This window comes from Gossypium hirsutum, chromosome A12, assembly GCF_007990345.1.
Source record: "Gossypium hirsutum isolate 1008001.06 chromosome A12, Gossypium_hirsutum_v2.1, whole genome shotgun sequence".
Taxonomy (NCBI): domain Eukaryota; kingdom Viridiplantae; phylum Streptophyta; class Magnoliopsida; order Malvales; family Malvaceae; genus Gossypium; species Gossypium hirsutum.
Genome location: NC_053435.1, coordinates 2,760,388 through 2,783,832, shown reverse-complemented (window position 1 = coordinate 2,783,832; position 23,445 = coordinate 2,760,388). Strand labels below are relative to the sequence as shown.

The 23,445-nt window shown below is 34.1% G+C and overlaps 1 protein-coding gene across 1 annotated transcript; it reads left to right on the top strand.

The window, feature by feature from the left end:
- The first annotated feature begins 18,741 nt into the window (after positions 1 to 18,741).
- On the top strand, positions 18,742 to 21,141 carry LOC107938368 (probable indole-3-acetic acid-amido synthetase GH3.1). Its single transcript, XM_016871494.2, has 3 exons — positions 18,742 to 19,233; positions 19,319 to 19,420; positions 19,520 to 21,141. Exons 1-3 carry the CDS (start codon positions 18,914 to 18,916, stop codon positions 20,889 to 20,891), a joined length of 1,794 nt encoding a protein of 597 aa, XP_016726983.2. The 5' UTR covers positions 18,742 to 18,913; the 3' UTR covers positions 20,892 to 21,141.
- The last annotated feature ends 2,304 nt before the right edge of the window (positions 21,142 to 23,445 follow it).

The following is a 23,445-nucleotide window of genomic DNA, read 5'->3' as shown; positions in this document are numbered from 1 at the left end:
TAATTTTAAAAATAATGAACATTACCTCGATTTTGATTAGTTCCTATTTGTTGGGTAAAAACGAAATGATATTTAACACGATAGGTCATTAATTTATGTAATTAATGTGATAGAATCCTTAGCAAAAATAAATTTGCTGTACAAGTTGAAATAATAAAATATAAGCATTAAGATGATAGTAGTGATAGCAATAATAATGTACCATGCACAATATAACCATAATAATAATGGTAATAGCATTGATCAATGACGATGGGATAATAATAATAATACCAATTTAGATAATAAAATAAGTAAGGTAACTCGAAATAAAAAAGAAATGATGCATAATAAAAAATAAATATAAATAGCGTGAAAATACCGAAAGCGATAAAAGAAATAATAAAATAATAAGAATAAATATAAAAAAGCAAATAATAGTGGCAATAATAGTAAAGGGATAAAATGCATAAATAAAAAGGAAATATAAAATATAATTTTAAATATACAAAAAAGGTAAAGAAATAATAAATAAATAAATATAAAGAAAATAGTTTATAAAAGACTGAAAAATAAAGGATAAATTCGTAATTTAAATGAAATTAAAAGGATAGATCGGGATAAAATAAAAATAAGGACTAAATTGTAACGGAAGAAAAATAACAGGGGCTAAATGGGAATATATCCCAAACTCAGGACACGTGTCATTCCCCAGAAGGTCAGCTTGAGTCAAGGGACCAATTTGTAAGTAAATTAAAATTATAGGGAAGAAATAAAATAATTAAAAGAGAATAGGACCAAATTGAAACATGCCATAAAAGCAAAAGGACCAAAGGCGCAAATAGACCCTTCCTCCAAAAACACGGGATCCTAAGAGGATCAGGGCCGGGTCATCGGGTTGGCCCCAAAACGACATCGTTTTAGGTGTATGTTTCCCAAAAAAGCCTAAGGACCAAAATGAAAATGAAATAAAATTAAGTGCCAAAATTAAAAAAAAAAAGAACATGACTAAATTGAAGCAGGCTGCAAAAGCGGAAGGACCGGGGTCACAAATAAACCCTGGTCTCGAAAACATGTAGATCCTAAGGTGGGTTGGGTCAGTTTTCAGGTCACGTCACAAAATGACGCTGTTTTGGGGCTGGACGAAACGACATTGTATCCTGGTCACTATATATGCAAAAATTTTCTTAAAAAATTCATTTTCAACCTTAGTTTTTTTTTTTTTAAATTAAGTTTCTTTTATTTTTTCTCTTGCCCCTTTCAATCTGGCCCTAGCGCCAGTGAGTCTCCGCCGTAGCCACTGGCCATTGACGACAGAGACCGCCCCCTCTAATGGCCAAAGATCGCAAAAAAAAACCATTCGGTTTCCAATCATTCTCGACGAGGATTTAGGCGCACCCCTTAGGGTTTGGTAGCCCTTTAGGCCAGAAAAGGCTCCGGCAACAGCAAAAAAAGGTAGGAACGTTTTGTATTTTCTTATATATATATATGTATATAATACTTGTAAAACCCAATTTTTGCCCGGTCCAAATACCCAATTATAGCCCATACACACATAAAAGCAAAAATAATTAAAACCAAAAAGAAACCAATCCCAAAATTAAACAAGCCCAAATTGTAGTGGCCCAACTCCCTAGCTGGCCCAAATGGCCTAAGCCCATAACATAAAATTCCAGTAACACTAAGAGTTCTGAAAGCAGTTGGCGCTGTAGCCCCATGATCAGCTTCCCACTCACGTCGGCACGCCCATACACGACCTCTATCTCGGCAATCCATGCCCCACGATCGTGCACTCCTCCACGACATCACAACACCTGCAATTAGAGCAAAGAAATAGGAAGAAAATGTATGGGTTTTGGCTATAAAAGCCTTCAATTTTTCATTGTAAAGGGGGGTTCCCTTTCTACGAATACAATAGTGGAAATATATATGAAATCAAATACAAGCAGAGACCAAAAGCAATAATATTTGTTAAAGGAGAGAGAGGGAGACTCACCGGAGCCACGTCGTGCTCGTGTCGACGAAGGGAGACTCACCGGAGTCACGGTGGCGGTTGGGTGAACCATTGGTGGCCTTTTCGGCTGGAAGACAAAAGGGATAGTAAGGGAGAAGAAGGAATTTCATAAAACATTTTTGGGTTTCTTTATTTAAAAAATAAAGGTTAAAACGTTTTTTGACAAAAAAAAAAGGGGTTTTAATGGTTAATAAAAGGAAATGGCATTGGGGGAAGGAACAGACAGCTCTTTTGACTTGGGTCATGCGCATGATTTCTCTAAATGGATAATTTGCGCGTTTAGTCCCCTTCCCTTGCACTATTGTCTAATTAAGCCATGTTTGGTTTTTTTATTTCTTTTAAATTATCCCTGGGACTTGCGCATATTTTCATTTTAATCCGCGCTGAAACGACACGTTTGGGGGTCTAGTTTATTTTCAGTTTTAGTCCCAAGCGTTTATACGCGTTTTGTTTTGGTCCACGATTCTATTTCAATGGTTTACTTTATTTATAAAATATCTCTTTTATTTTAATTTTATTTTAAATGAGTTTTTCCGTAATTCACTTTTTCTTAAAAAAGGTTCATTTAACATTTTTTTATTTTCTTTATTTATTTGTATATATGTATTTTAAATAATTTTGACAATTCCACTTCTTCTTTTGAAAAACATTATTTTTTTATTTTATTTTTTATTTTTTATTTGTATGTTATTACATTGAAATGTTCTCATATCTATGTTATTAGTCATATAATTTATGATTAACTCTATTCTATGTACATTGTTGCTTTCATATTATTTTATGTAAATATTTTCTAAATTTATTGTATATATTTTCTTTAAAATTATTCGTATATAGCTTGGCTTTCTTTGAGGATCTTGTTTTTTATTGCATATTTTATTTATGTTAATTACTTTGGTCTTTGTATATACGTTATTTTCATTTATTATTTTCATATAAATATATCATTCGTTTAGTCAATTTGTTTCATTTGAAATTATGTTACATATTATTCGTTTCAATATTTTTTTTAAATAATCACTAATATATTATCCGTTTTTTTATACATATAAACTATTTTGAATTCTAATATATGTTATTCCTTTGTATATTGTTCGTATGATTTTTAAATTGTTTTGTGTTATATTGGTTTCATGTAGTTTTGTGTATCACGTGTTATTTCTTTCGTTTTCAATTCGAATCCACTTATTATCGTTTCATGCTTAGAATTATGATTTAGTTTCTTATTATTGCATCATGTTTTTTACAAAATCTGCATTTTCGCTCAACATTGATTGTTTTATTACCCTTAAAGTAAACCAAGCGAATATATTTGAGCCGGTTTTATAATTACTTATTCGAAAACTCTTCAAAATAAGGCAATGTTTCCTGTTTGGAAATTCGAGAAATCGTGCCCTAACGTGTTGGGTTTTGTTTTTCTGTTTTTCCAAATAACGAAGTACCCTTTTAAGAGTTCGTTGCGTGTTTTGGAAATTATGAGGTGATCTTAGTCTTTGGAGGCTTAAAGTATCGTATCCTAAAGTACTGGATGTGGTATTTTATTTCTTTGGAGCAAGTGAACCTTAAAATCCAATTCGAATTGTTCATACATTTTTAAAGGAATCGTATTTTAAATTTTTTCTAAATTTTCAACGATAGGACATTCAATAATCAATTGGTACCAATTTTGGGCGTTACGGGGGTGCTAACCCTTCCTCGTGCGTTACCGACTCCCGAACCCTTTTTCTCAATTTTCGTAGACCGAAATTTATTATTTTAATAAATCAAATATTTTATTAAAATGATCAACCTCAAGGTGATCCGATTACACCTCAAAAAAGTCGGTGGCGACCCCCAACTTTTCATTTTCAAAAGTCGATCCCCATTTTCCAAAATAAACATGGTTTCGACAGCTTGGCGACTCCACTGGGGAACTAATACGAAAGTCAAGCCGTAAAATTGATTATTTTCTGTCCGTTTGTTGAAAATTTAAAATTTAAATTTTAATATACGATCCTATTATTGCATTTCATGGGTTTTATGGTTTTTGGTCATTTTATTCGTGTTTTACATTTTGAGTTTTATTTTATTTTATTTATGTAGCCTTTCGCATCATCATGCATGACCGTTGTGGTCGCACCTTTTTAAGTGGGAGTGAGAAACTATGCCTCCGTGAGGTTTTCACCTCCGTATGGGCTAGTGGACTGCTTCCGGGATACATCTGTACCTATGTCTTCGTGAGGTTTTCACCTCCGCATGGCCATAGGGAAATGTATTCCCCTGAATCGAACTCAATCCACATGAGCCTATAATGGGTGAGGGTTAAGGAATCAGCTGGTTCAGGTACCCTGTCTTTAGAACTCAACCTCATATAGCGAGCCTTAAGAGCCCACCCTAGGAAGAGCCACTCTAAGCCCTAGTGGTTACCCAAGTAGGTGCTTTATTTGCTACTTATTTCTTCTGTACTAACGTATTTTGTCTGTTTTGTTTATGACTGTATTGCATTACATCATCATAGAAAGGAGGTGTTGATTCATATTTGATTACTAAATAGAACAGTTTGTCATAAGAAAACGAATTTCTTGATAAAGTGAATTATAATACGGTTGTCTGAATATGGTCCAAGTAAACACAACGGAAGAAAGCTGATAGTTCACGAAGAAAAACAAGACTTTACATGAGGATTCAAGTCAATAAAGATTATTTGAAAGACGTCACGTCTCAACTTTCTTAAAGGATCTAACGAACATTGTGGGGTTAAATGAGTATTAAGTCGCGGCCCGAATCAAGCAAAATGAGCTAGTGGGGGCAACTATTGGAAGCTTGTGAAATTTGGCTTTTACAAAGAAAAGAAATCGGTGTCTTCGCCTGGAACATGAGGGCAAGGCCACATATGTAATCCGCTTTATGTAAAGAAATTTGTTTTCTAGAAAAGTTGTTCTAATGGAATTTAATTCATAATCAACGCCTCTCTTTCTTTTTGCATTCATCTCATGCATTTGCATTGCATTTCATCACATGCACGAGATTTTCATAAAAAAGACCCTAATTAGGTAAAATTATTTCAATTAACTTGGGAATCGACAAAAGTCAAATGACTAAGCATCTTTATATTACACGACAATGAGCAAAGAGTTGCAATGCCTTGAACAAGTCAAAAGCCTGAAAGAAATATCGGGAAATCTGAATGATATATACGAAGAGGAAACTGAGGAATAAAAGTCTCCAAACTTTTACATACTTGGAAGCGTTTTGAACAATGGGACTATGGAAGAGATCCCCGTATTTTTAGAGCTAATCTAGAGTAATATTCAAAACACACTTATTGTTTTAAGCCTCGAAGCAATAAGAATCCTTTTGTGAAATAGGCTCGTGTTCAAAATCTTTATTTCAATCAAAATACATCTTTTTTGAGTAAATGCTCTTTCATTCTTGATATATTCTTTTCTTCTTTGGACTGTCTTTTCAATATGTTTCATTCATGATTACAAATAATCATCCTTAGAATTATTTATTCTTTGGAAGTATGCCTTTGTACTTACAATAGGTCCCTAGATATCAACGACAGGAGCAACGCTGTAACTGACTCCCTTTTGGAGTGAGATATGTGTTTAAGCGGATCTCAAGACTTTGAAAGATGATAGAGATTGTAGTCTATCTCCTGATTTGTTAAGGATGGTTGAACATGATAAAAACAGATCCTACTCTACAAGGGGTTAGTGGACATTATGAGCAAGAGGTAAAGATTAGTGCCTGCATTACCACGAAGGCAAAGCGAATCGCCATTGGGTGTACTCCATGAATTCAAAGATGTTTTCGCATAATCATGTCAAGATATACCTGGGATACTAAGACCTGAGGATGGAAAATATCTATACGGTGTTAGACGGACACATGTTAATAGTTTCATGGTAGCCACGCTAATCATGATGTTTGGGTACTGTTGATCCACCATGGAAGGGGATTGCATAAGCTATTTAGTGAGACAAGATTCATGTGCCTTATTCATTTCTTCATAGATTTGCTATATGTGGGGCATGGATGTTATCAGATGATTCTGGTCTAATACTCTTCGATTTATCTTGGTGGTCTTCGATGACTTCATGAAGAGGGTGAGGGTCGCTTCATATGCCAATATTACAAGATCGGTAGTCGTCAAATTTTAAAAAAAGTGCCGACAAGTAATGTCAGAAAAGATCACGTCTAATACAACTGTACAATGTCAAAAGTTTACGGTTTGTTCAAAGATCAGATGTAATATCCTAATACAACAAATGCGGCCAAAAAGAAAAAACAAAAAAGGGAAGGCAAAAAATAAAAAAAAAACAACAAAAAGAGATTGTAGAAGGTGACTGAGACTTGTAAGGATTGGCATAAAGAAGTTACCATTTACCCTCTATGCTTATTGAATGTTAACCAGGATCTTCGCTGGGGCAACATATTGCTCATTGGTTTATGGGATAAAAATAGTTTTGAAAACAAGATTCCTTTTCTCCGAGCCTTGTCAGAATTAAAATGAGATGAGGCAGAATGAATTCGATCCCAATATGTTCAGTCAAATTTAAAAGATGTCCACCATAGTCAGATGATGCGGGCTTATGACAAAGGGGTTTATCCTAGAGAATTCCACGAGGGGAACTTGATATTGAAGAAGATCTTTCCTATACAGAAGGGTTTTAAAGGAAGAAATATGCCCAATTGAGAAGGACCTTATGTAGTAAAGAAGGCCTGTTCTGGAGGAGCATTGATATTGACCGAAATGGATGGCAATAACATGCCTAATCCGATGAACTCAGATTCAATCACAGTTAAAAGTTTCAAAAAAAAAGAGAAAAATAAAAAAAGAAAAGAAAAAGAACCTGGAGAGGCCAAGGCGAAAACCCGCAAAGGGCACCTTGAGACCAAAAGGGATTTGAGCTGAAAACCTAAAAAGGGCGGCTCAAATTTGGATCGAAGTGGGGCATACAGTAGTCTTGCTATGCCTGAATTAACAATGAAGAAATATGCTACGTCTTGGGGCATTAACAAAGTACTCCAGATCCCTTAAGCACAGATTAAGCTCAAAATGGTCCTTAAGAAGTTGGTACAGAGAAGCTCAAGCTGCGATATCTGGGGCACCTAGTTTTCCATTTCATCCATTTTAAATTTGTTATCTTTGATTACTTTATTTTTCTTACGTCCCAATAAGTTTCCTTCTTAATTGCATTTACTATCCTTGGTTAACTTATTTGCTTCGAGCTATGTTTCTAGTTCGTTGTTATGATTTTTTAAGCATTTTTACATTGAAATAATGTTTAGTGGACTAATAATACTTTCATAAAAGGTGTTTTCACATATTACTCTGGAAGTTTCTAAATAATACAGGAACCTGAAACGGGACTATTGTTTAAAACGTACCAAGCTTAAGGGCTGGAAATATTTCAACCCAAATTAAAATTATCTCTTTAGGTTTCCTATCAAAGACATTGGTTGACCAAAAAGAAAATTAAATTGGTGTCGTAATCCCAGCAAAGAACGAGTAATGGTATTTTTCTCAAGAAAAAGAAAATGGTATTCTGTATTCATACAGGTATCAGGCATATACATCTGTTCATTACACCCAGGGAATAGTGTAGTTGATCAAATTGATTGAAGATGATGCAAATCCTATACCTCTGAATTGCAACAGGATGGAGAAGAAATCAAATGATTATTCCCTTGGAGTTGTACTGGGAGGTACAAACCTTATGTCCCAGAAGGTACAGTGAAAGAGACTTTGAAACTACAATGGGGAAAGCCAGTTGAGCAAAATGGGTTGTTTTTATGGGTTTTTGTTGGAAATGTTAGTCGAACAGGAAGGCAGCATAATACCACAGTGATAAAACTCTGATAGATAACGAGTGATGACACTTTAATATTTTAAAAATGAATCATTCTCATGACATTTCTGCATTTATACAATAGCACATCTAGTTAGGAGCATTTGATTTTATTTCGATCATAGCATCCTAATTATTTAACATAAGCATCACATTTAGATAGGAGCATTTGATTCATTTCAATCATTGCATCCTAATTATTTGGTATAGGCATAGATACATGAAACTGATTTTACAGATCATGTTCCTTAGAGGACAGTGCAGTGGAATCGTGAACATACCTGATCTTATCTTCACTAAGCAGGAGTGAAGCAGATTAAATTTTGGCGAGTCTTATCTTCACTGAGCAGGAGTGGAGCAGATTTCAGCCTCCAGCCTTATCTTCACTGAGCAGGAGTGGAGCAGGCTAAACATACCCGATCTTATCTTTACTGAGCAAGAGTGAAGCAGATCAAATTTTGGCGAGTCTTATCTTCACTGAGCAGGAGTGGAGTAGATTTCAACCACCAGCCTTATCTTCACTGAGCAAGAGTGGAGCAGGCTAAACATACCAGATCTTATCTTCACTGAGCAGGAGTGAAGCAGATCAAATTTTGGCAAGTCTTATCTTCATGTATCGGCAATGGAGCAGATTTCAGCTATCAGCCTTATCTTCACTGAGCAGGAGTGGAGCAGGCTAAATACCAGATCTTATCTTCATGTATCGGCTATGGAGCAGATCAGAAAAGGCGAGTCTTATCTCTATGTATCGGCTATGGAGCAGATTTTAGCCACAAGTCTTATCTTCCTGAAGTTGTAGGAAGCAGACTGAAAATTACAAATCTTATCTCCATGTATCGGCTATGAAGCAGATTTTAGCCACCGGTCTTATCTTTTTGAGGTAGCAAGAGAGCAGGTTGAAGATACGAGCCTTAACCCCCTAAGCAGTAGTGGAGCAGACTGAAGATAGCGAATCTTATTTCCCTGAAGTTGCAGTGGAACAGATTGAAGCTAAACGAACAGATCATAGCAAACTTTATTTCCCTGAAGTTGCAGTGGAACAGGTCGAAGTGATAAGTCTTATCTCACTGAAGATGCAGCGGAGCAGGCTCAAAATAAAAAATTTTATCTTTCTGAAGTCGCAATGGAGTAGACTTAGGATGTAGAGTGGATTAAAAGTACAATTTAGATACCCCTGAAGATGCAGTGGGTTGGAATGGGGTTACCTGAAGAAGATAGGCATAGAGAGATCGAGATGTGGTAAGACCGGGAAAAATTAGCCTTTTTGTGGTCTTTGCTTCATTCTCGTTACACGAAAACGAGCAAAGAGGGGGCAGCTGTAAAACCCAATTTTTGCCCGGTCCAAATACCCAATTATAGCCCATTCACACATAAAAGCAAAAATAATTAAAACCAAAAAGAAACCAATCCCAAAATTAAACAAGCCCAAATTGTAGTGGCCCAACTCCCTAGCTGGCCCAAATGGCCTAAGCCCATAACATAAAATTCCAGTAACACTAAGAGTTCTGAAAGCAGTTGGCGCTGTAGCCCCCATGATCAGCTTCCCACGCACGTCGGCACGCCCATACACGACCTCTATCTCGGCAATCCATGCCCCACGATCGTGCACTCCTCCACGACATCACAACACCTGCAATTAGAGCAAAGAAATAGGAAGAAAATGTATGGTTTTTGGCTATAAAAGCCTTCAATTTTTCATTGTAAAGGGGGGTTCTCTTTCTACGAATACAATAGTGGAAATATATATGAAATCAAATACAAGCAGAGACCAAAAGCAATAATATTTGTTAAAGGAGAGAGAGGGAGACTCACCGGAGCCACGTCGTGCTCGTGTCGACGAAGGGAGACTCACCGGAGTCACGGCGGCGGTTGGGTGAACCATTGGTGGCCTTTTCGGCTGGAAGACAAAAGGGATAGTAAGGGAGAAGAAGGAATTTCATAAAACATTTTTGGGTTTCTTTATTTAAAAAATAAAGGTTAAAACGTTTTTTGACAAAAAAAAGGGTTTTAATGGTTAATAAAAGGAAATGGCATTGGGGGAAGGAACAGACAGCTCTTTTGACTTGGTTCATGCGCATGATTTCTCTAAATGGATAATTTGCGCGTTTAGTCCCCTTCCCTTGCACTACTGTCTAATTAAGCTATGTTTGGTTTTTTATTTCTTTTAAATTATCCCTGGGACTTGCGCATATTTTCATTTTAATCCGCGCTGAAACGACATGTTTGGGGGTCTAGTTTATTTTCAGTTTTAGTCCCAAGCGTTTATACGCGTTTTGTTTTGGTCCACGATTCTATTTCAATGGTTTACTTTATTTATAAAATATCCCTTTTATTTTAATTTTACTTTAAATGAGTTTTTCCATAATTCACTTTTTCTTAAAAAGGTTCATTTAACATTTTTTTATTTTCTTTATTTATTTGTATATATGTATTTTAAATAATTTTGACAATTCCACTTCTTCTTTTGAAAAACATTATTTTTTATTTTTTTATTTTTTATTTGTATGTTATTACATTGAAATGTTCTCATATCTATGTTATTAGTCATATAATTTATGATTAACTCTATTCTATGTACATTGTTGCTTTCATATTATTTTATGTAAATATTTTCTAAATTTATTGTATATATTTTCTTTAAAATTATTCGTATATAGCTTGGCTTTCTTTTGAGGATCTTGTTTTTTATTGCATATTTTATTTATGTTAATTACTTTGGTCTTTGTATATACGTTATTTTCATTTATTATTTTCATATAAATATATCATTCGTTTAGTCAATTTGTTTCATTTGAAATTATGTTACATATTATTCGTTTCAATATATTTTTTAAAATAATCACTAATATATTATCCGTTTTTTATACATATAAACTCTTTTGAATTCTAATATATGTTATTCCTTTGTATATTGTTCGTATGGTTTTTAAATTATTTTGTGTTATATTGGTTTCATGTAGTTCTGTGTATCACGTGTTATTTCTTTCGTTTTCAATTCGAATTCACTTATTATCGTTTCATGCTTAGAATTATGATTTAGTTTCTTATTATTGCATCATGTTTTCTACAAAATCTGCATTTTCGCTCAACATCGATTTTTTTATTACCCTTAAAGTAAACCAAGCGAATATATTTTGAGCCGGTTTCATAATTGCTTATTCGAAAACTCTTCAAAATAAGGCAATGTTTCCTGTTTGGAAATTCGAGAAATCGTGCCCTAACGTGTTGGGTTTCGTTTTTCCGTTTTTCCAAATAATGGAGTACCCTTTTAAGAGTTCGTTGCGTGTTTTGGAAATTATAAGGTGATCTTAGTCTTTGGAGCTTAAAGTACCGTGTCCTAACGTACTGGATGTGGTATTTTATTTCTTTGGAGCAAGTGAACCTTAAAATCCAATTCGAATTGTTCATACATTTTTAAAGGAATCGTATTTTAAATTTTTTCTAAATTTTCAACGATAGGACATTCAATAATCAATTGGTACCAATTTTGGGCGTTACGGGGGTGCTAACCCTTCCTCGTGCGTAACCGACTCCCGAACCCTTTTTCTCAATTTTCGTAGACCTAAATTTATTATTTTAATAAATCAAATATTTTATTAAAATGATCAACCTCAAGGTGATCCGATTACACCTCAAAAAAAGTCGGTGGCGACTCCCAACTTTTTCGTTTTCAAAAGTCGATCCCCATTTTCCAAAATAAACATGGTTTCGACAATACTCAAAATAAATAAATATGCAAAAATATACCTTTAGAAAAAAAATTGTTGTAGTTTTTTTTTTTTTTTGTGTTCTCTCCAAAGATACATGTTTCTTTTTATGGTTTTTATAGTCGAACGTTACATCAGATTGTTGTTTTTTACTATTCATTTCTACTGCTTCTACTTTTTTTTGCAACTATTCTTTGCGTGTTTGTCTCTAACCTTGTGTTTCCCCTTTTTTGCAAGTGGCGGTGGAGTCAACAGTGGGTAGAGGCACTCCCGAGGCGTCAGACCTCGGGCGACGAAACCGCTGGCGAGGTGGAGGCGACAGCGCGCAAAAATCCTAGGGTTTCTTTCCTTTTGAAGACATTTAGATTTATGTGCCACTGGGCCTTTAGTTTTTTTATTTATTTGGGCTTGTAATTTGTAAATTGGGTCCGGGAGAAATTAGACCATTACCTGGCGAAATTTGGCCATTACATGTATCATTAGGGATTTTAATATCTTAGGTTTAAATATAACCTCTTGTAATTTTACTTTAGTTTAAATTATTTTTTAGAAATTTTATATAAAAAGATAAAAAAAATATTGTCATAAGAATATTTGTTAATTTTTAAATAGAAATATTTTTTTATTTAATTTTCAACTGAATTAGTGTTTAGTTGACTTGAACCAACAATTCCATCATATATTTAATAAAGATAAATAATAATTTAAATATATGATAATATTTAATTGTGTTTATGAAATTAAAAGAATTTAACGAGAGCATATAAAAAATAAAATAAAAGGTAGAGTAGGAATTGTGAGTATTGAACGTTTGACATGGTAACCAAATTGAGTAAAAAAATAATGTTAGTTGAACATGATTGTTGTTGGGTTTGGTTTGGAGGATTATGAATGCATGTTAATTTTGATAGAAGGGTGTAGGCAAGCTTTGGTTTACGAAGGAACTGATATAATGTGGTCTTGTAGTGGTAGGATCGGCCATAAGAAAACCCACCAACACAAATAGTTATGTTAGCACCGGAAGAAAGTGAAAATGGACAAAGCTTGGATCAAAATTGTAGGCAGGTAACAAGAGATCGGAAGAGATCAAAGATAGCCAAACCAAATAAGGAGAAGACTATGGATCTTGGCTGTTGATCCTTAAAAGCCAAAAGGTGACTGAGGTTGGCAAAGTTAGCATTAACAAGAAAAAAGGTCCAAAAAAGAAGTTACAAGTGGGAGAAGGTGGTAGATACTCCCAAGAATATCGTCCCTACCAATGTGAGAATAAGTCCAAACTTTCTGAGAAGGTAGGATTCAAGCAGGGAAAAATCAGAATTTTTGTTTAGGGGTTAAGATAAGATTATAAAATTTGAAGGGATAAAATTAAATTTTTTGTATTAAAAATACTTAAATTAAATTATTAATTTTTTAAAATAAAAAAGTATACTTAAATTAAATTATTAATTTTTTAAAATAAAAAATATATTTTTTTCATTTAATCAAAAGTTAAAAAAAATTAAATTAAATCTTTTTATTTTAAGGAGAGGGCTAAAAAACAATTTTGTCATTAAAGCAAAGAAGGCCAAGGGGAGCCAAGGCCCTTGTCCCTTTGGTTACTCCCCTGAGACCAAGGAAAGTTGAAGGATTAAGGCATATAGGATTTGCTAAGGGCCTCACAAGAGATATTGAGAAAGTTAATATATACAAACTTAGTACTTTAAAAAAAATTGGATATGTATCTAAATTTAGAAAAGTTAAATTGGTATTTCTTTTAAGTATCTGATTAATACAGTTAAAATACGATAACGCGACATTGATAACTAATAACATAGTAATACGTGATAAATAAATAAAAAAATATATTATTTATGAACAAAATTATAAATTTTTTTATTTTTGATAATGAATATTAGAAAGTTATTTTCTTTCCTTTACAATGCCTCCAAATGTTGAAACAAGCAGCAAGAAAATCATGGAAAGTGTTATCATATATGATAATTAGTGTATATTTATTGTGTATGGCATTTTAATTTTAATTTTAAATAAATACACACGACATAAACGTAAATTTGTTAAGATATAAAATATAAATATGATAAATATTTTCGAAACCATTTTAAGTTTGAAAAACGGGAATCGACTTTGAAACAAAATATGGAGTCGCCACCAATCCTTTTTGCTTAGGTGTGATCGGATCACCTAATAGAACGTTTTGATTTAAAATATTAATTTTGGCCTATGAAAGTCAAGAAAACGGGTTCGGGATTTGGTTACGTATGAGGAAGGACTCGCAACGCCCAAAATTGATACCTAATCGATTAATTAATGTCCTAATGTCGAAAATTTGAAATGATTTTAAAAACACAATCACATTTAAAAGTGTTTGAATATACTCGAATTGGATGCTAAGATTCTCTTGTTCTGAAGGAATAAAATATCACATCTAGTACGTTAGGATACGACAGTTCAAACCCTTGAAATCAAGATCATCTCATGATTTCCAAAATTCATGCATTGAAATTTTAAAAGGATATTCGGTTATTTGGTCAAACGGTAAATCGAAACCGAGCACGTTAGGGCACGATTTCTCAAATTTTCAAACACGAAATATTGTCTTATTTTCGAAAACTTTTGAATAATAATATCCAGTGCAAGAGGTGTATTTTTTACTTTTGAAACCATGATATGCGAATACAATTGCCACGTAAACAAGATCGAATGCACTAATAAAACAATTTGTGATGGTCACCTAATATACATTACTTACAAACTAACATGATAATCAAAGACAAATGAATTAAAAGACATATATAATAAATTTAAAATAAAGTAAATCAAAATAAAGCGTAAAAACAATTTGAAAATGATAATAAATGAATTCAAAATAATAATGTGAGAAAAGAATCTGAAAATCAATAATATACAAAATAATTTTTTTAAAATATATATGTGTGTGTGACAAGTAATGTATATACATATATAAAAAAGCGAAATAAATCACATGAAGAAAAGTTCAAAATAAACAATAAGTACATTTAAAATAAATAATTTGTATAAGAGTTGGAAATAGATATTATGTAAAAATCTGAAATAAATAAAATAGAAATTTGTAAAAAATGAAAATAAAATGAATAAATAAATACAAAAAGGGAAAAGATATAATAATAATAATAATAATATAAATTGATTAGTTTGGTAATAGGATAGGAATAAAGTATAAAATAATAATGGAATACTAATAAGCGTGATAATATATTAATGATAAAAATAGAAATGATATGTTAATAATGATAATAAAAGAAATGAAAATAACACTATATTAATAATAATAATAATAATAATAATAGGTTAATAATAATAGTAATAAAAAGGTGAAAATAATAATAAAATAATAAAAATACTATTACGTTACTACTAATAATAATAAAAAAGAAATCAGTGATAGTATATAGAATAATAGTAAAAGTAGTAAAAATAATAATAATAATAATATTATTATTATTATTAAAAATAACACTCTCCCCCTCCCTTCTAAAACACCGGTCTGGATTTGCTCTGGTCATTGGACCTCCACGCGCCGTCGTCGGCGCCACCGTACACGGTGGCCGGACCTTAAAAAAAAACTTTTTTTTGGCAATTTGAAAATGAGTAAGCTTCTTCCCCTTTATTTTTACTTTCGTATGTAAAAAAAAAAAGAAGCAAAATAAAATTGAAAGATAAAATAAAATAAACAAAGAACTTAAAACTAAAATAGACGAAAAAACACCTCTTTCGCTTTGATTTTTGATTAATCTCATTTTTTCTCCAAAAACCAGCACCCCTTTTACAATAGTTTTGAATGGCTTTTATAGCCAAATTTTACAACTGATTCCTCTTTCTTTTTGCAGGCAAGTGGGGTGATTTAGTGGTCGGTTTAGTGGGGTGTTAGAGTTAGTGGGGTGGTTTAGCGGGGTGGTATTTGGGTTGTAAATGAGCTTTGTATCTTGGGTTGTTGTTTATTGGGCCTCGGGCTAAAATTGGGCCCCACAAATATATATATTTTTATATTTTCATGTTTGTTTTACTGTGTATATTTGAGAGTTGTGGTTGTCTCTTTCAAAATGTTATCTCCAAGATTTGATCTTATATTCTCTCTTTAAAAATACAATATACTTTACCCTTGCATAAAATCACTTGTTGATAAACATGTATTATTTTTATTATTTATATGATGTGATTTCATATTTAATCAAGTTAATATTTCTTTTTTTTTGTCTGTGGTGCATTATTGTCTCATGAAGTCAACAATAATATTTAGGTGACAAATTTTGGAATTACCTTAGCTACATTGTATTTTTTAATAAATTCAGTAGTAGTAGATTGAGTCTTAATTCGATTGGTATAAGTATTATTGTCAATACATGAGGAGGTGGGTTCAAGTGTGCTAAAGTGCTTTATTCTCCTATTTATGAATTATAGAGGGATTATGAGTAATTCTAAACACTGTGACAAAAAGAACAAATATAATCAAAGATTGCTCACCCAATTAAAAAGAATGTGTTTATGACCCATTTATAAACAAAAAACCATATGGCATTATACTTATGCCATTGATAATTAACTTTTTATTAATGTTATAAACCGTCAACATAGTTTAGTTGTATTGTGGTAGTTTGATTTGAAAGTTTACCAAGGCAACATCCCATATAGCTTGGATTAAAAGTTTCCATTCCCCTATAACTTATAAACAAGTATTATAAGGATGTCTCATAGGGTGTCAGTTAGGCTTAATTAGCTTAATGAAATTAGAGATCGAATCATTAAACTCCTGTTCAATCATTAATTGATTTGATAATTTCTTATATTTAATTGATGATACAAGTGTTAACAAGGGACGGAACAAAGATTGTCGATTCATTTAAACAAATGGAGAGCCAAAGTAAGGAGGTGAGTGAAGAAGAGGATAAGGTAACAAAGGAAGCTGAGTGCTAGGGAGTGCTTAAGGTTGCTGAAAGGTAAGAGGGTCGATCACTCCTTCACCGTTCTACAGAGTATTTATAGATAAGGAGGTCTCATGTTCAGTGAGGCCACGTTACTAGTAAATCTGGGACATAATGATCGTATGATCAACCAAGTGGCAAGGTCATTTACATATGGATTGTCCTCATGTATGGTACTGTTCTAACATTCCCTTAACTGAGGTACTACGAGGTTGTTACACCTAGTGGTTCTTTGGTGGTTTCCTCTTTGGAGGTGAGAGCGTAGTCGCTAAAAATGGGTGACTTGGAGGATGAGATTGACCAACCGAGTGGCAGAGGATTGTTCCAACACTTAGGTGGAGAATACGTCAAGTGTTGTAGGTCAGGAGGTAAGTGGATTCGAGTGTATTTAAGCGCATATTTTCTTCAGTTTAAAAGTTAATGAGGGATCATGGGCTGAAGTCATGGTAGTTGGTATCGTACCATTATGATCCTAAACTGGTGCCAAGAAGTCTATGTTCTATTTCTGACAGGATTTCGGTATATTGGCCAATTTCAATCGAATCTGATGGGTACCGATGCATACTTGCATGTATCGAATGGTACAAAACTTTGATATTTTAAATTATTTTTTTAACCTTAACTATTTTAATTTTTCTCTAATTACATTTAAAATTAAAATACATTTATTAAATTAAGTTACTAAATTTAATTAATAAATTTAAAATTTATGTTTACCTATCAATATGTTTATATGGATAATTGAAAAATGTTACATATATGATATATATTTTTTGAGTAATATAATATATACCTTATTAATAAGTTAAAAATTAGGCTATAAATGTCTATGTGAAAAATATTTTAAAACATCAGTAAACCACAAGGGGTTTATTCCGAGACCACCATGGTAATTGGGTAGTTGATTTTTTTAAAAATATTAGGTCCTACTCTGTTATTAATGCTAAGCTTTGGGGTGCACTTGAGGATCTTCAAGCAATTTGGAATTTAGGTTAGAAACAGGTGGTTCATGAGATGGATAGTGTTGCAGCCATCCAATTGATTCAAACCATTTCAACTGAGCACCATCGTTCAACAATACTACGAGCTATTAAGAGATTACTTCAACTATCTTAGACAGTTCAGATTACACATATTCTTAGAGAGGCCATTAAGGTAGTTGATGGATTGGTGTTAATGGAGTCTTCAAGGCCTTTAGGTAGGTATATTTTTGTCAACCACCAGATGAAATTCTACAATTGTTGCATTACGATAAGTTTGGTATGACTTGAACAATCTTAATTTAATTATAGTTTTATCATTCTTTTTTACAAAAAAGAAAAATTTATAAACCCCAAAACGGTGTATCAAAACATACTAATATCAAAACATATCTATCTAAAAATAAAAATAATACATTCATTCATACAATTTCAACCACCGGATAATTTGTTAGGTTTAAAACAATGCAGAGGAAACGAGCCACATGTGGTTCTCATTCTATTTATTTGGGTAAAAGAGGGAAGTTAATAATGCTATTTCCTGTTGCTCATCCATAATTGTTCAAATAATTTAAACCCAAATTACAAATTATTTTATCATGCATTTATTTAATGAAAGCCGGCACATACCTAGACGAGCTTTAAAGGGAAAAAGGAAATAATACTATAATTATTGATAATTCAGCTGCTATTTCAAAATTTAATGCTATACGTTAGTGTAGTAGTAATCTATAATTTAGAAAATATATATATATTTTTAAAATGAACATTAATTTGAAATGGAATGATCAAATATCAAGAAAATAATCTGTTAATTATTATTATTTTTTAAAAAACCGATATTTCTCGAGGATATTTTTCTTTAAGATGGGATTGTTCTGAGAATGAAAAAAGAAAATTAATGTAATAATAGTAATAAAGTCTAGGCTTCTGTCTCACGTGCCGGATGGCCATCGTTATCTGTCTGAGGGTCAAAAATAATACCCGAAAGCAGCCGTGTGGTTGTGTGCAAAGTGTAGTGCCGTAAACTCCATTTTCAGCTCTGTGGTCCGCTGACATGGCGGTTACCTTAACCCCACATGTCCCCGACATTTCCTGCCATGTCTATGTGTGGCTGTGATGGCCCCCATCTTGTCCCCATCCAACCCTACTTTTCACTAACGACCACACCCCACAAAAACAAAAAATAAAATCCTTTTTCCCCTTTTTCTCTTCATTCCATTAATAATAAATAATAAATTACACAACTTATACGTCGAAGCTCCCAACTTTTTTTGTTTCATTCACAAGTTCTAGTGTTCTCCTATTTAAACCCCCCCCCTGGTTCTTCCCAACCTCGTCTCAGACTAGTTCATTATTCATAGTGTCCTCTCCCTCCACCCTCCCTCTTTTTCTTTCTCTCTATCATTTTGAAGCTTTACTTAACCCATTAAAAATGGCGGTTGATTCTCCTCTCTCATCTCAGCTGGGTCCACCAGTATGCGAGAGAGATGCCAAAGCTTTGCACTTCATAGAGGAAACCACTAGCCATGCCGATTCAGTTCAAGACAGAGTCCTGACCGAAATCTTAACCCGAAACTCCCAGACTGAGTACCTTACAAGGTTCAAACTCAACGGTGCAACAGACCGTGAAACGTTCAAGTCCAAACTTCCGATCATTACATACGAGGACCTTCAGCCTGAAATCCACCGTATTGCTAATGGTGACCGCTCTGCCATTTTGTCTGCCCACCCCATCTCCGAATTTCTCACCAGGTTCCTATCTTCTTCTTTTTTCCCCCTATTTTCATTGAAAATGAGGTCGATATGCTGACGTTTAAAGACTTGAAAAACTATGCAGCTCCGGGACTTCAGCTGGGGAGAGAAAATTGATGCCAACAATTAAGGAAGAGCTAGATCGTCGCCGGTTGCTCTACAGTTTACTCATGCCAGTAATGAATCTGTAAGCATTTAAAAAATCATAATCTATAGACTATATTTATTTCCTTTTTACATTAAAGTATAAAGTCTAATTGGGTTTCGCTTTTTATGTATGTAACAGTTATGTGCCGGGATTGGAGAGAGGCAAGGGACTTTACTTCCTGTTCGTGAAGTCTGAAACTAGGACCCCAGGTGGTCTCTTGGCTCGCCCTGTGTTGACCAGTTACTACAAGAGTGACCATTTCAAGACACGACCCTATGACCCTTATAATGTTTACACCAGCCCCAACGAAGCCATCCTATGTCCCGACTCTTTCCAAAGCATGTACGCCCAGATGCTTTGCGGTCTCCTCCAACGCCAACAAGTCCTTCGAGTGGGCGCAGTGTTCGCCTCAGGTTTACTCCGCGCAATCAGGTTCCTTCAGCTGAATTGGCCTCAACTCACCCAGGATATCGAAACAGGTGCCTTGAACCCTAAACTCACCGACCCTTCACTAAGGGAATACATGGATAAGATCCTAAAACCCAACCCTGAACTCGCCGAGTATGTTCGCCATGAATGTTCGAAAGACAACTGGGAAGGAATCATTGCTAGAATTTGGCAAAACACCAAGTACCTCGACGTTATAGTTACTGGTGCTATGGCACAGTATATTCCAACGCTGGATTATTACAGTGGTGGGTTACCTTTAGCTTGCACTATGTACGCTTCGTCCGAATGTTATTTTGGTTTGAACCTTAACCCCATGTGTAAACCATCACAAGTTTCTTATACCATCATGCCGAACATGGCATACTTCGAGTTCTTACCCCACGATCCTAACTCATTTGGTTTCCCTCGTGATTCACCTCCTAAACTCGTTGACCTTGTTGATGTGGAAGTTGGGAAAGAATACGAGCTTGTAATCACAACTTATGCAGGGTTGTACAGGTACCGAGTCGGTGACATCCTCCGAGTCACTGGATTCCACAACTCAGCCCCGCAATTCCATTTCGTGAGGAGGAAGAACGTGTTGCTCAGCATTGACTCGGACAAAACCGATGAGGCGGAGTTACAAAAGGCAGTTGAAAATGCTTCCCGACTCTTGCGTGAGTTCAACACCAGCGTCGTTGAATACACGAGTTACGCGGACACAAGGACAATCCCCGGTCACTACGTGATATACTGGGAATTGTTAGGGAAAGACTCAACTAACTCGCCTACTGATGAGGTCCTGAAACAATGCTGCTTAGCAATGGAGGAGTCTCTCAACTCAGTGTACCGACAGGGCCGAGTTGCGGATAACTCAATAGGTCCACTGGAAATCCGTGTGGTAAAAAACGGCACATTCGAAGAGTTAATGGATTACGCCATATCAAGAGGGGCATCCATCAACCAATACAAGGTTCCAAGGTGTGTTAACTTCACTCCAATCATGGAGTTGCTCGATTATAGGGTGGTATCTTCGCATTTTAGCCCAGCGTCGCCACATTGGACCCCAGAAAGAAGATGATTTTATTCACTGATTGGTTGGTGGTTTTAAGTTTTAACTTAATATAATTAGTAGGTTCACTTAGTTTTCGTCTTTATAGATAGTTTTTTGTTAGAGGTAAAAAGTGTAAGTTGGATAAGGACGTTGCAGAGGTGAGGTTTGCATACTTGATGCCAAGGATGTAAGCTGAAACTGATGTCTGTCAGGCTGTCCCACTGAAATGTTTCTTTCATGTAATGGGAATTTAACAGATGAGGTTTTTGTTTTGTGACATTGCAGATATTTATTGCTTTAAATATCCTTTGTCTTTGTCTTTTGTTTTCAACATTTGTTCTTTGTCTAAAGTAGTTGCCAGTATTACTGTTTTCTACCCCAAAATGCAGGAAGAAGAAGCTTTTCAGCACTACATAGGCTTATTATGACTAATAAAAATCTAGGTGAACGATTTTCACATCAAGACTCCCTTTGTAATTCAAAAACAGTGTATCAGCGGAACCTCAAGATGTAATTCGATCGGATTTGTTAGCTTAAAATCCTCTTAAAAAGTTTGATACTTGTTTTGGAAGGAAAGTGGCTCATAGTTATTATTGATGCAGACATTTCCGACATACCACCTTTTTTGATAGTTGGCTTTGCTTGGCCATTTTTTCCGGAGAACGATCTGATTTGTCTCTTCTTGTTATGCTTCGTGTGGAACAGCAAAACCCAAGTAAATTTTAACATTGATTTTTTCAGGTTCTACCAAGTGTTGCTATTGAATGGTTAATACTGTAGGTCCATTTAAAACAGCATTAGAATAATTCAAATCTAGAAGGGACAGGTGTTGATAAATTAATTGGAAAAGTAATCTGATCAGACTTGCAAAGGATATAGAGGGCCTACTGCTTCAAATCTAATGGACAGTTAGTGAGTTTCAACAATTAGTGAATGATGATATGTTTCCTGGGTTAAAATGGTGCTTCACTACACTCATTACGTTTGGCGGTGGGAGCAGTGCAAAAACAAGACAAAACCCATTATCAGTTGGAACTCTAAAGTAACGCTAAACAGTACACAATGGGGGGCCAAAGGGTCCATAGCCTGCCACCCTACTCACTCATAAACGTATAATTAGTCTTAATCAAAATTTATCATACAAAGTGACTAGCCATTTTGAGGGTGTCGAGATTGCTTGGCAACGGGGGTTTCTTAAGGTCATATCAAAATCAAACAGTCAAGCTGCGATTGCGTTAATTGGTGACAGTTATGGGACTGCAGGATCTTTTAAGTTGGTGCATACTGTCAGAGAACTTTGTTGCAGGAACTGGGAGGTAAGATTTCAATACACAGCTCGTGGAAAGAAAACTGTGACAGATTACATTGCAAGGTCTGCTAGCCGGGAGAACAACCTGCGAATCTACACTAGTTCTATCCCAAAGGTAGAAATTTTTTTATTAGCTGATATTGCCTTGCTTTCACTTAGCCTTTTACTTCCTCTTTTCTTTCCCTAACAAAAACATCTACGTACAAATATAATTTAATTTGTATATAAAAGAATATTTCAATAATTTCATAATTAAGTTTAATGTTGGATTAATTTATGACAATTTAGTAAAACTATAAACAGGTGATTCCTTAAAGTTTAATCCAAATAAGCAACTGATTAGGGCTTTTGTTGACTCTTTTAATGCCTAGAAATCACATATTTATTTGGTTAAATTTTAATATTAGTCCCTATACTTTGTCAAAATTATGAATTTAGTTGATGTACTTTTATTTTATTAGTTTTAGTCCTTATACTTATTTTTTTTATTTTAAAATTTCATTACTCACTAAACTATTATTGTTAATTCATTAAGTTATGTTTTTTCCAAAATTAACTTATTATCTCTAAGTAATATTCACTAAAAATTTAATTAATGGATCAACGATGATTATTTGTGTTAAAATTAAAATTTCAAAAGTCAAATTTTACTGTTGTATTTTAACAAAATTGTTAATATAGTAATTATACTTTTAATTTATTTATTTTAATACATGTATTTTCATTCTGTAGTATTTTGTTACTCTACCTGAAGGTATTAAAATGTGTCAGAATTTGAGACGTGATTCAATGGATGGGAGAAAGGTTCCCTTCTCATGTTTTTAGGTTTTAAAAAATGAAAAAAAAATAGAATTAATTGGTTCTTTGAAATTGAATTTTTTACGGGAAAAGACTTACATGGCCAGCCACTCCCTGCCGCCTTTCGTTCATTCACAAACAACAGCAGCTCACTTTGCTTGAATACCTTCATGAGTCTCTCTCAAAAGCATCTCTTCTTCATTGAAAATCCCCCCATGGCCAACAATAGTAAGGCCAACTCGAGAACGTGCATTTGGTTTCCTTGTCTACGCAAGGAAACTCAAAAAGAATCATGATTTCCTCAAACAAATGGACAAAGTTGACGTTCCCGTCAATCCCCACTCCCACAAATCTCTTCTCAAAGCCTGCAGCAAAACGGCTTCTTTATCAGACGGCAAATTGGTTCTTCAACGTTTAGGGAACCCATCAAGGTTTCTAGAGAATTTTGTTTTGAAAATATATTGAGCCTATGAG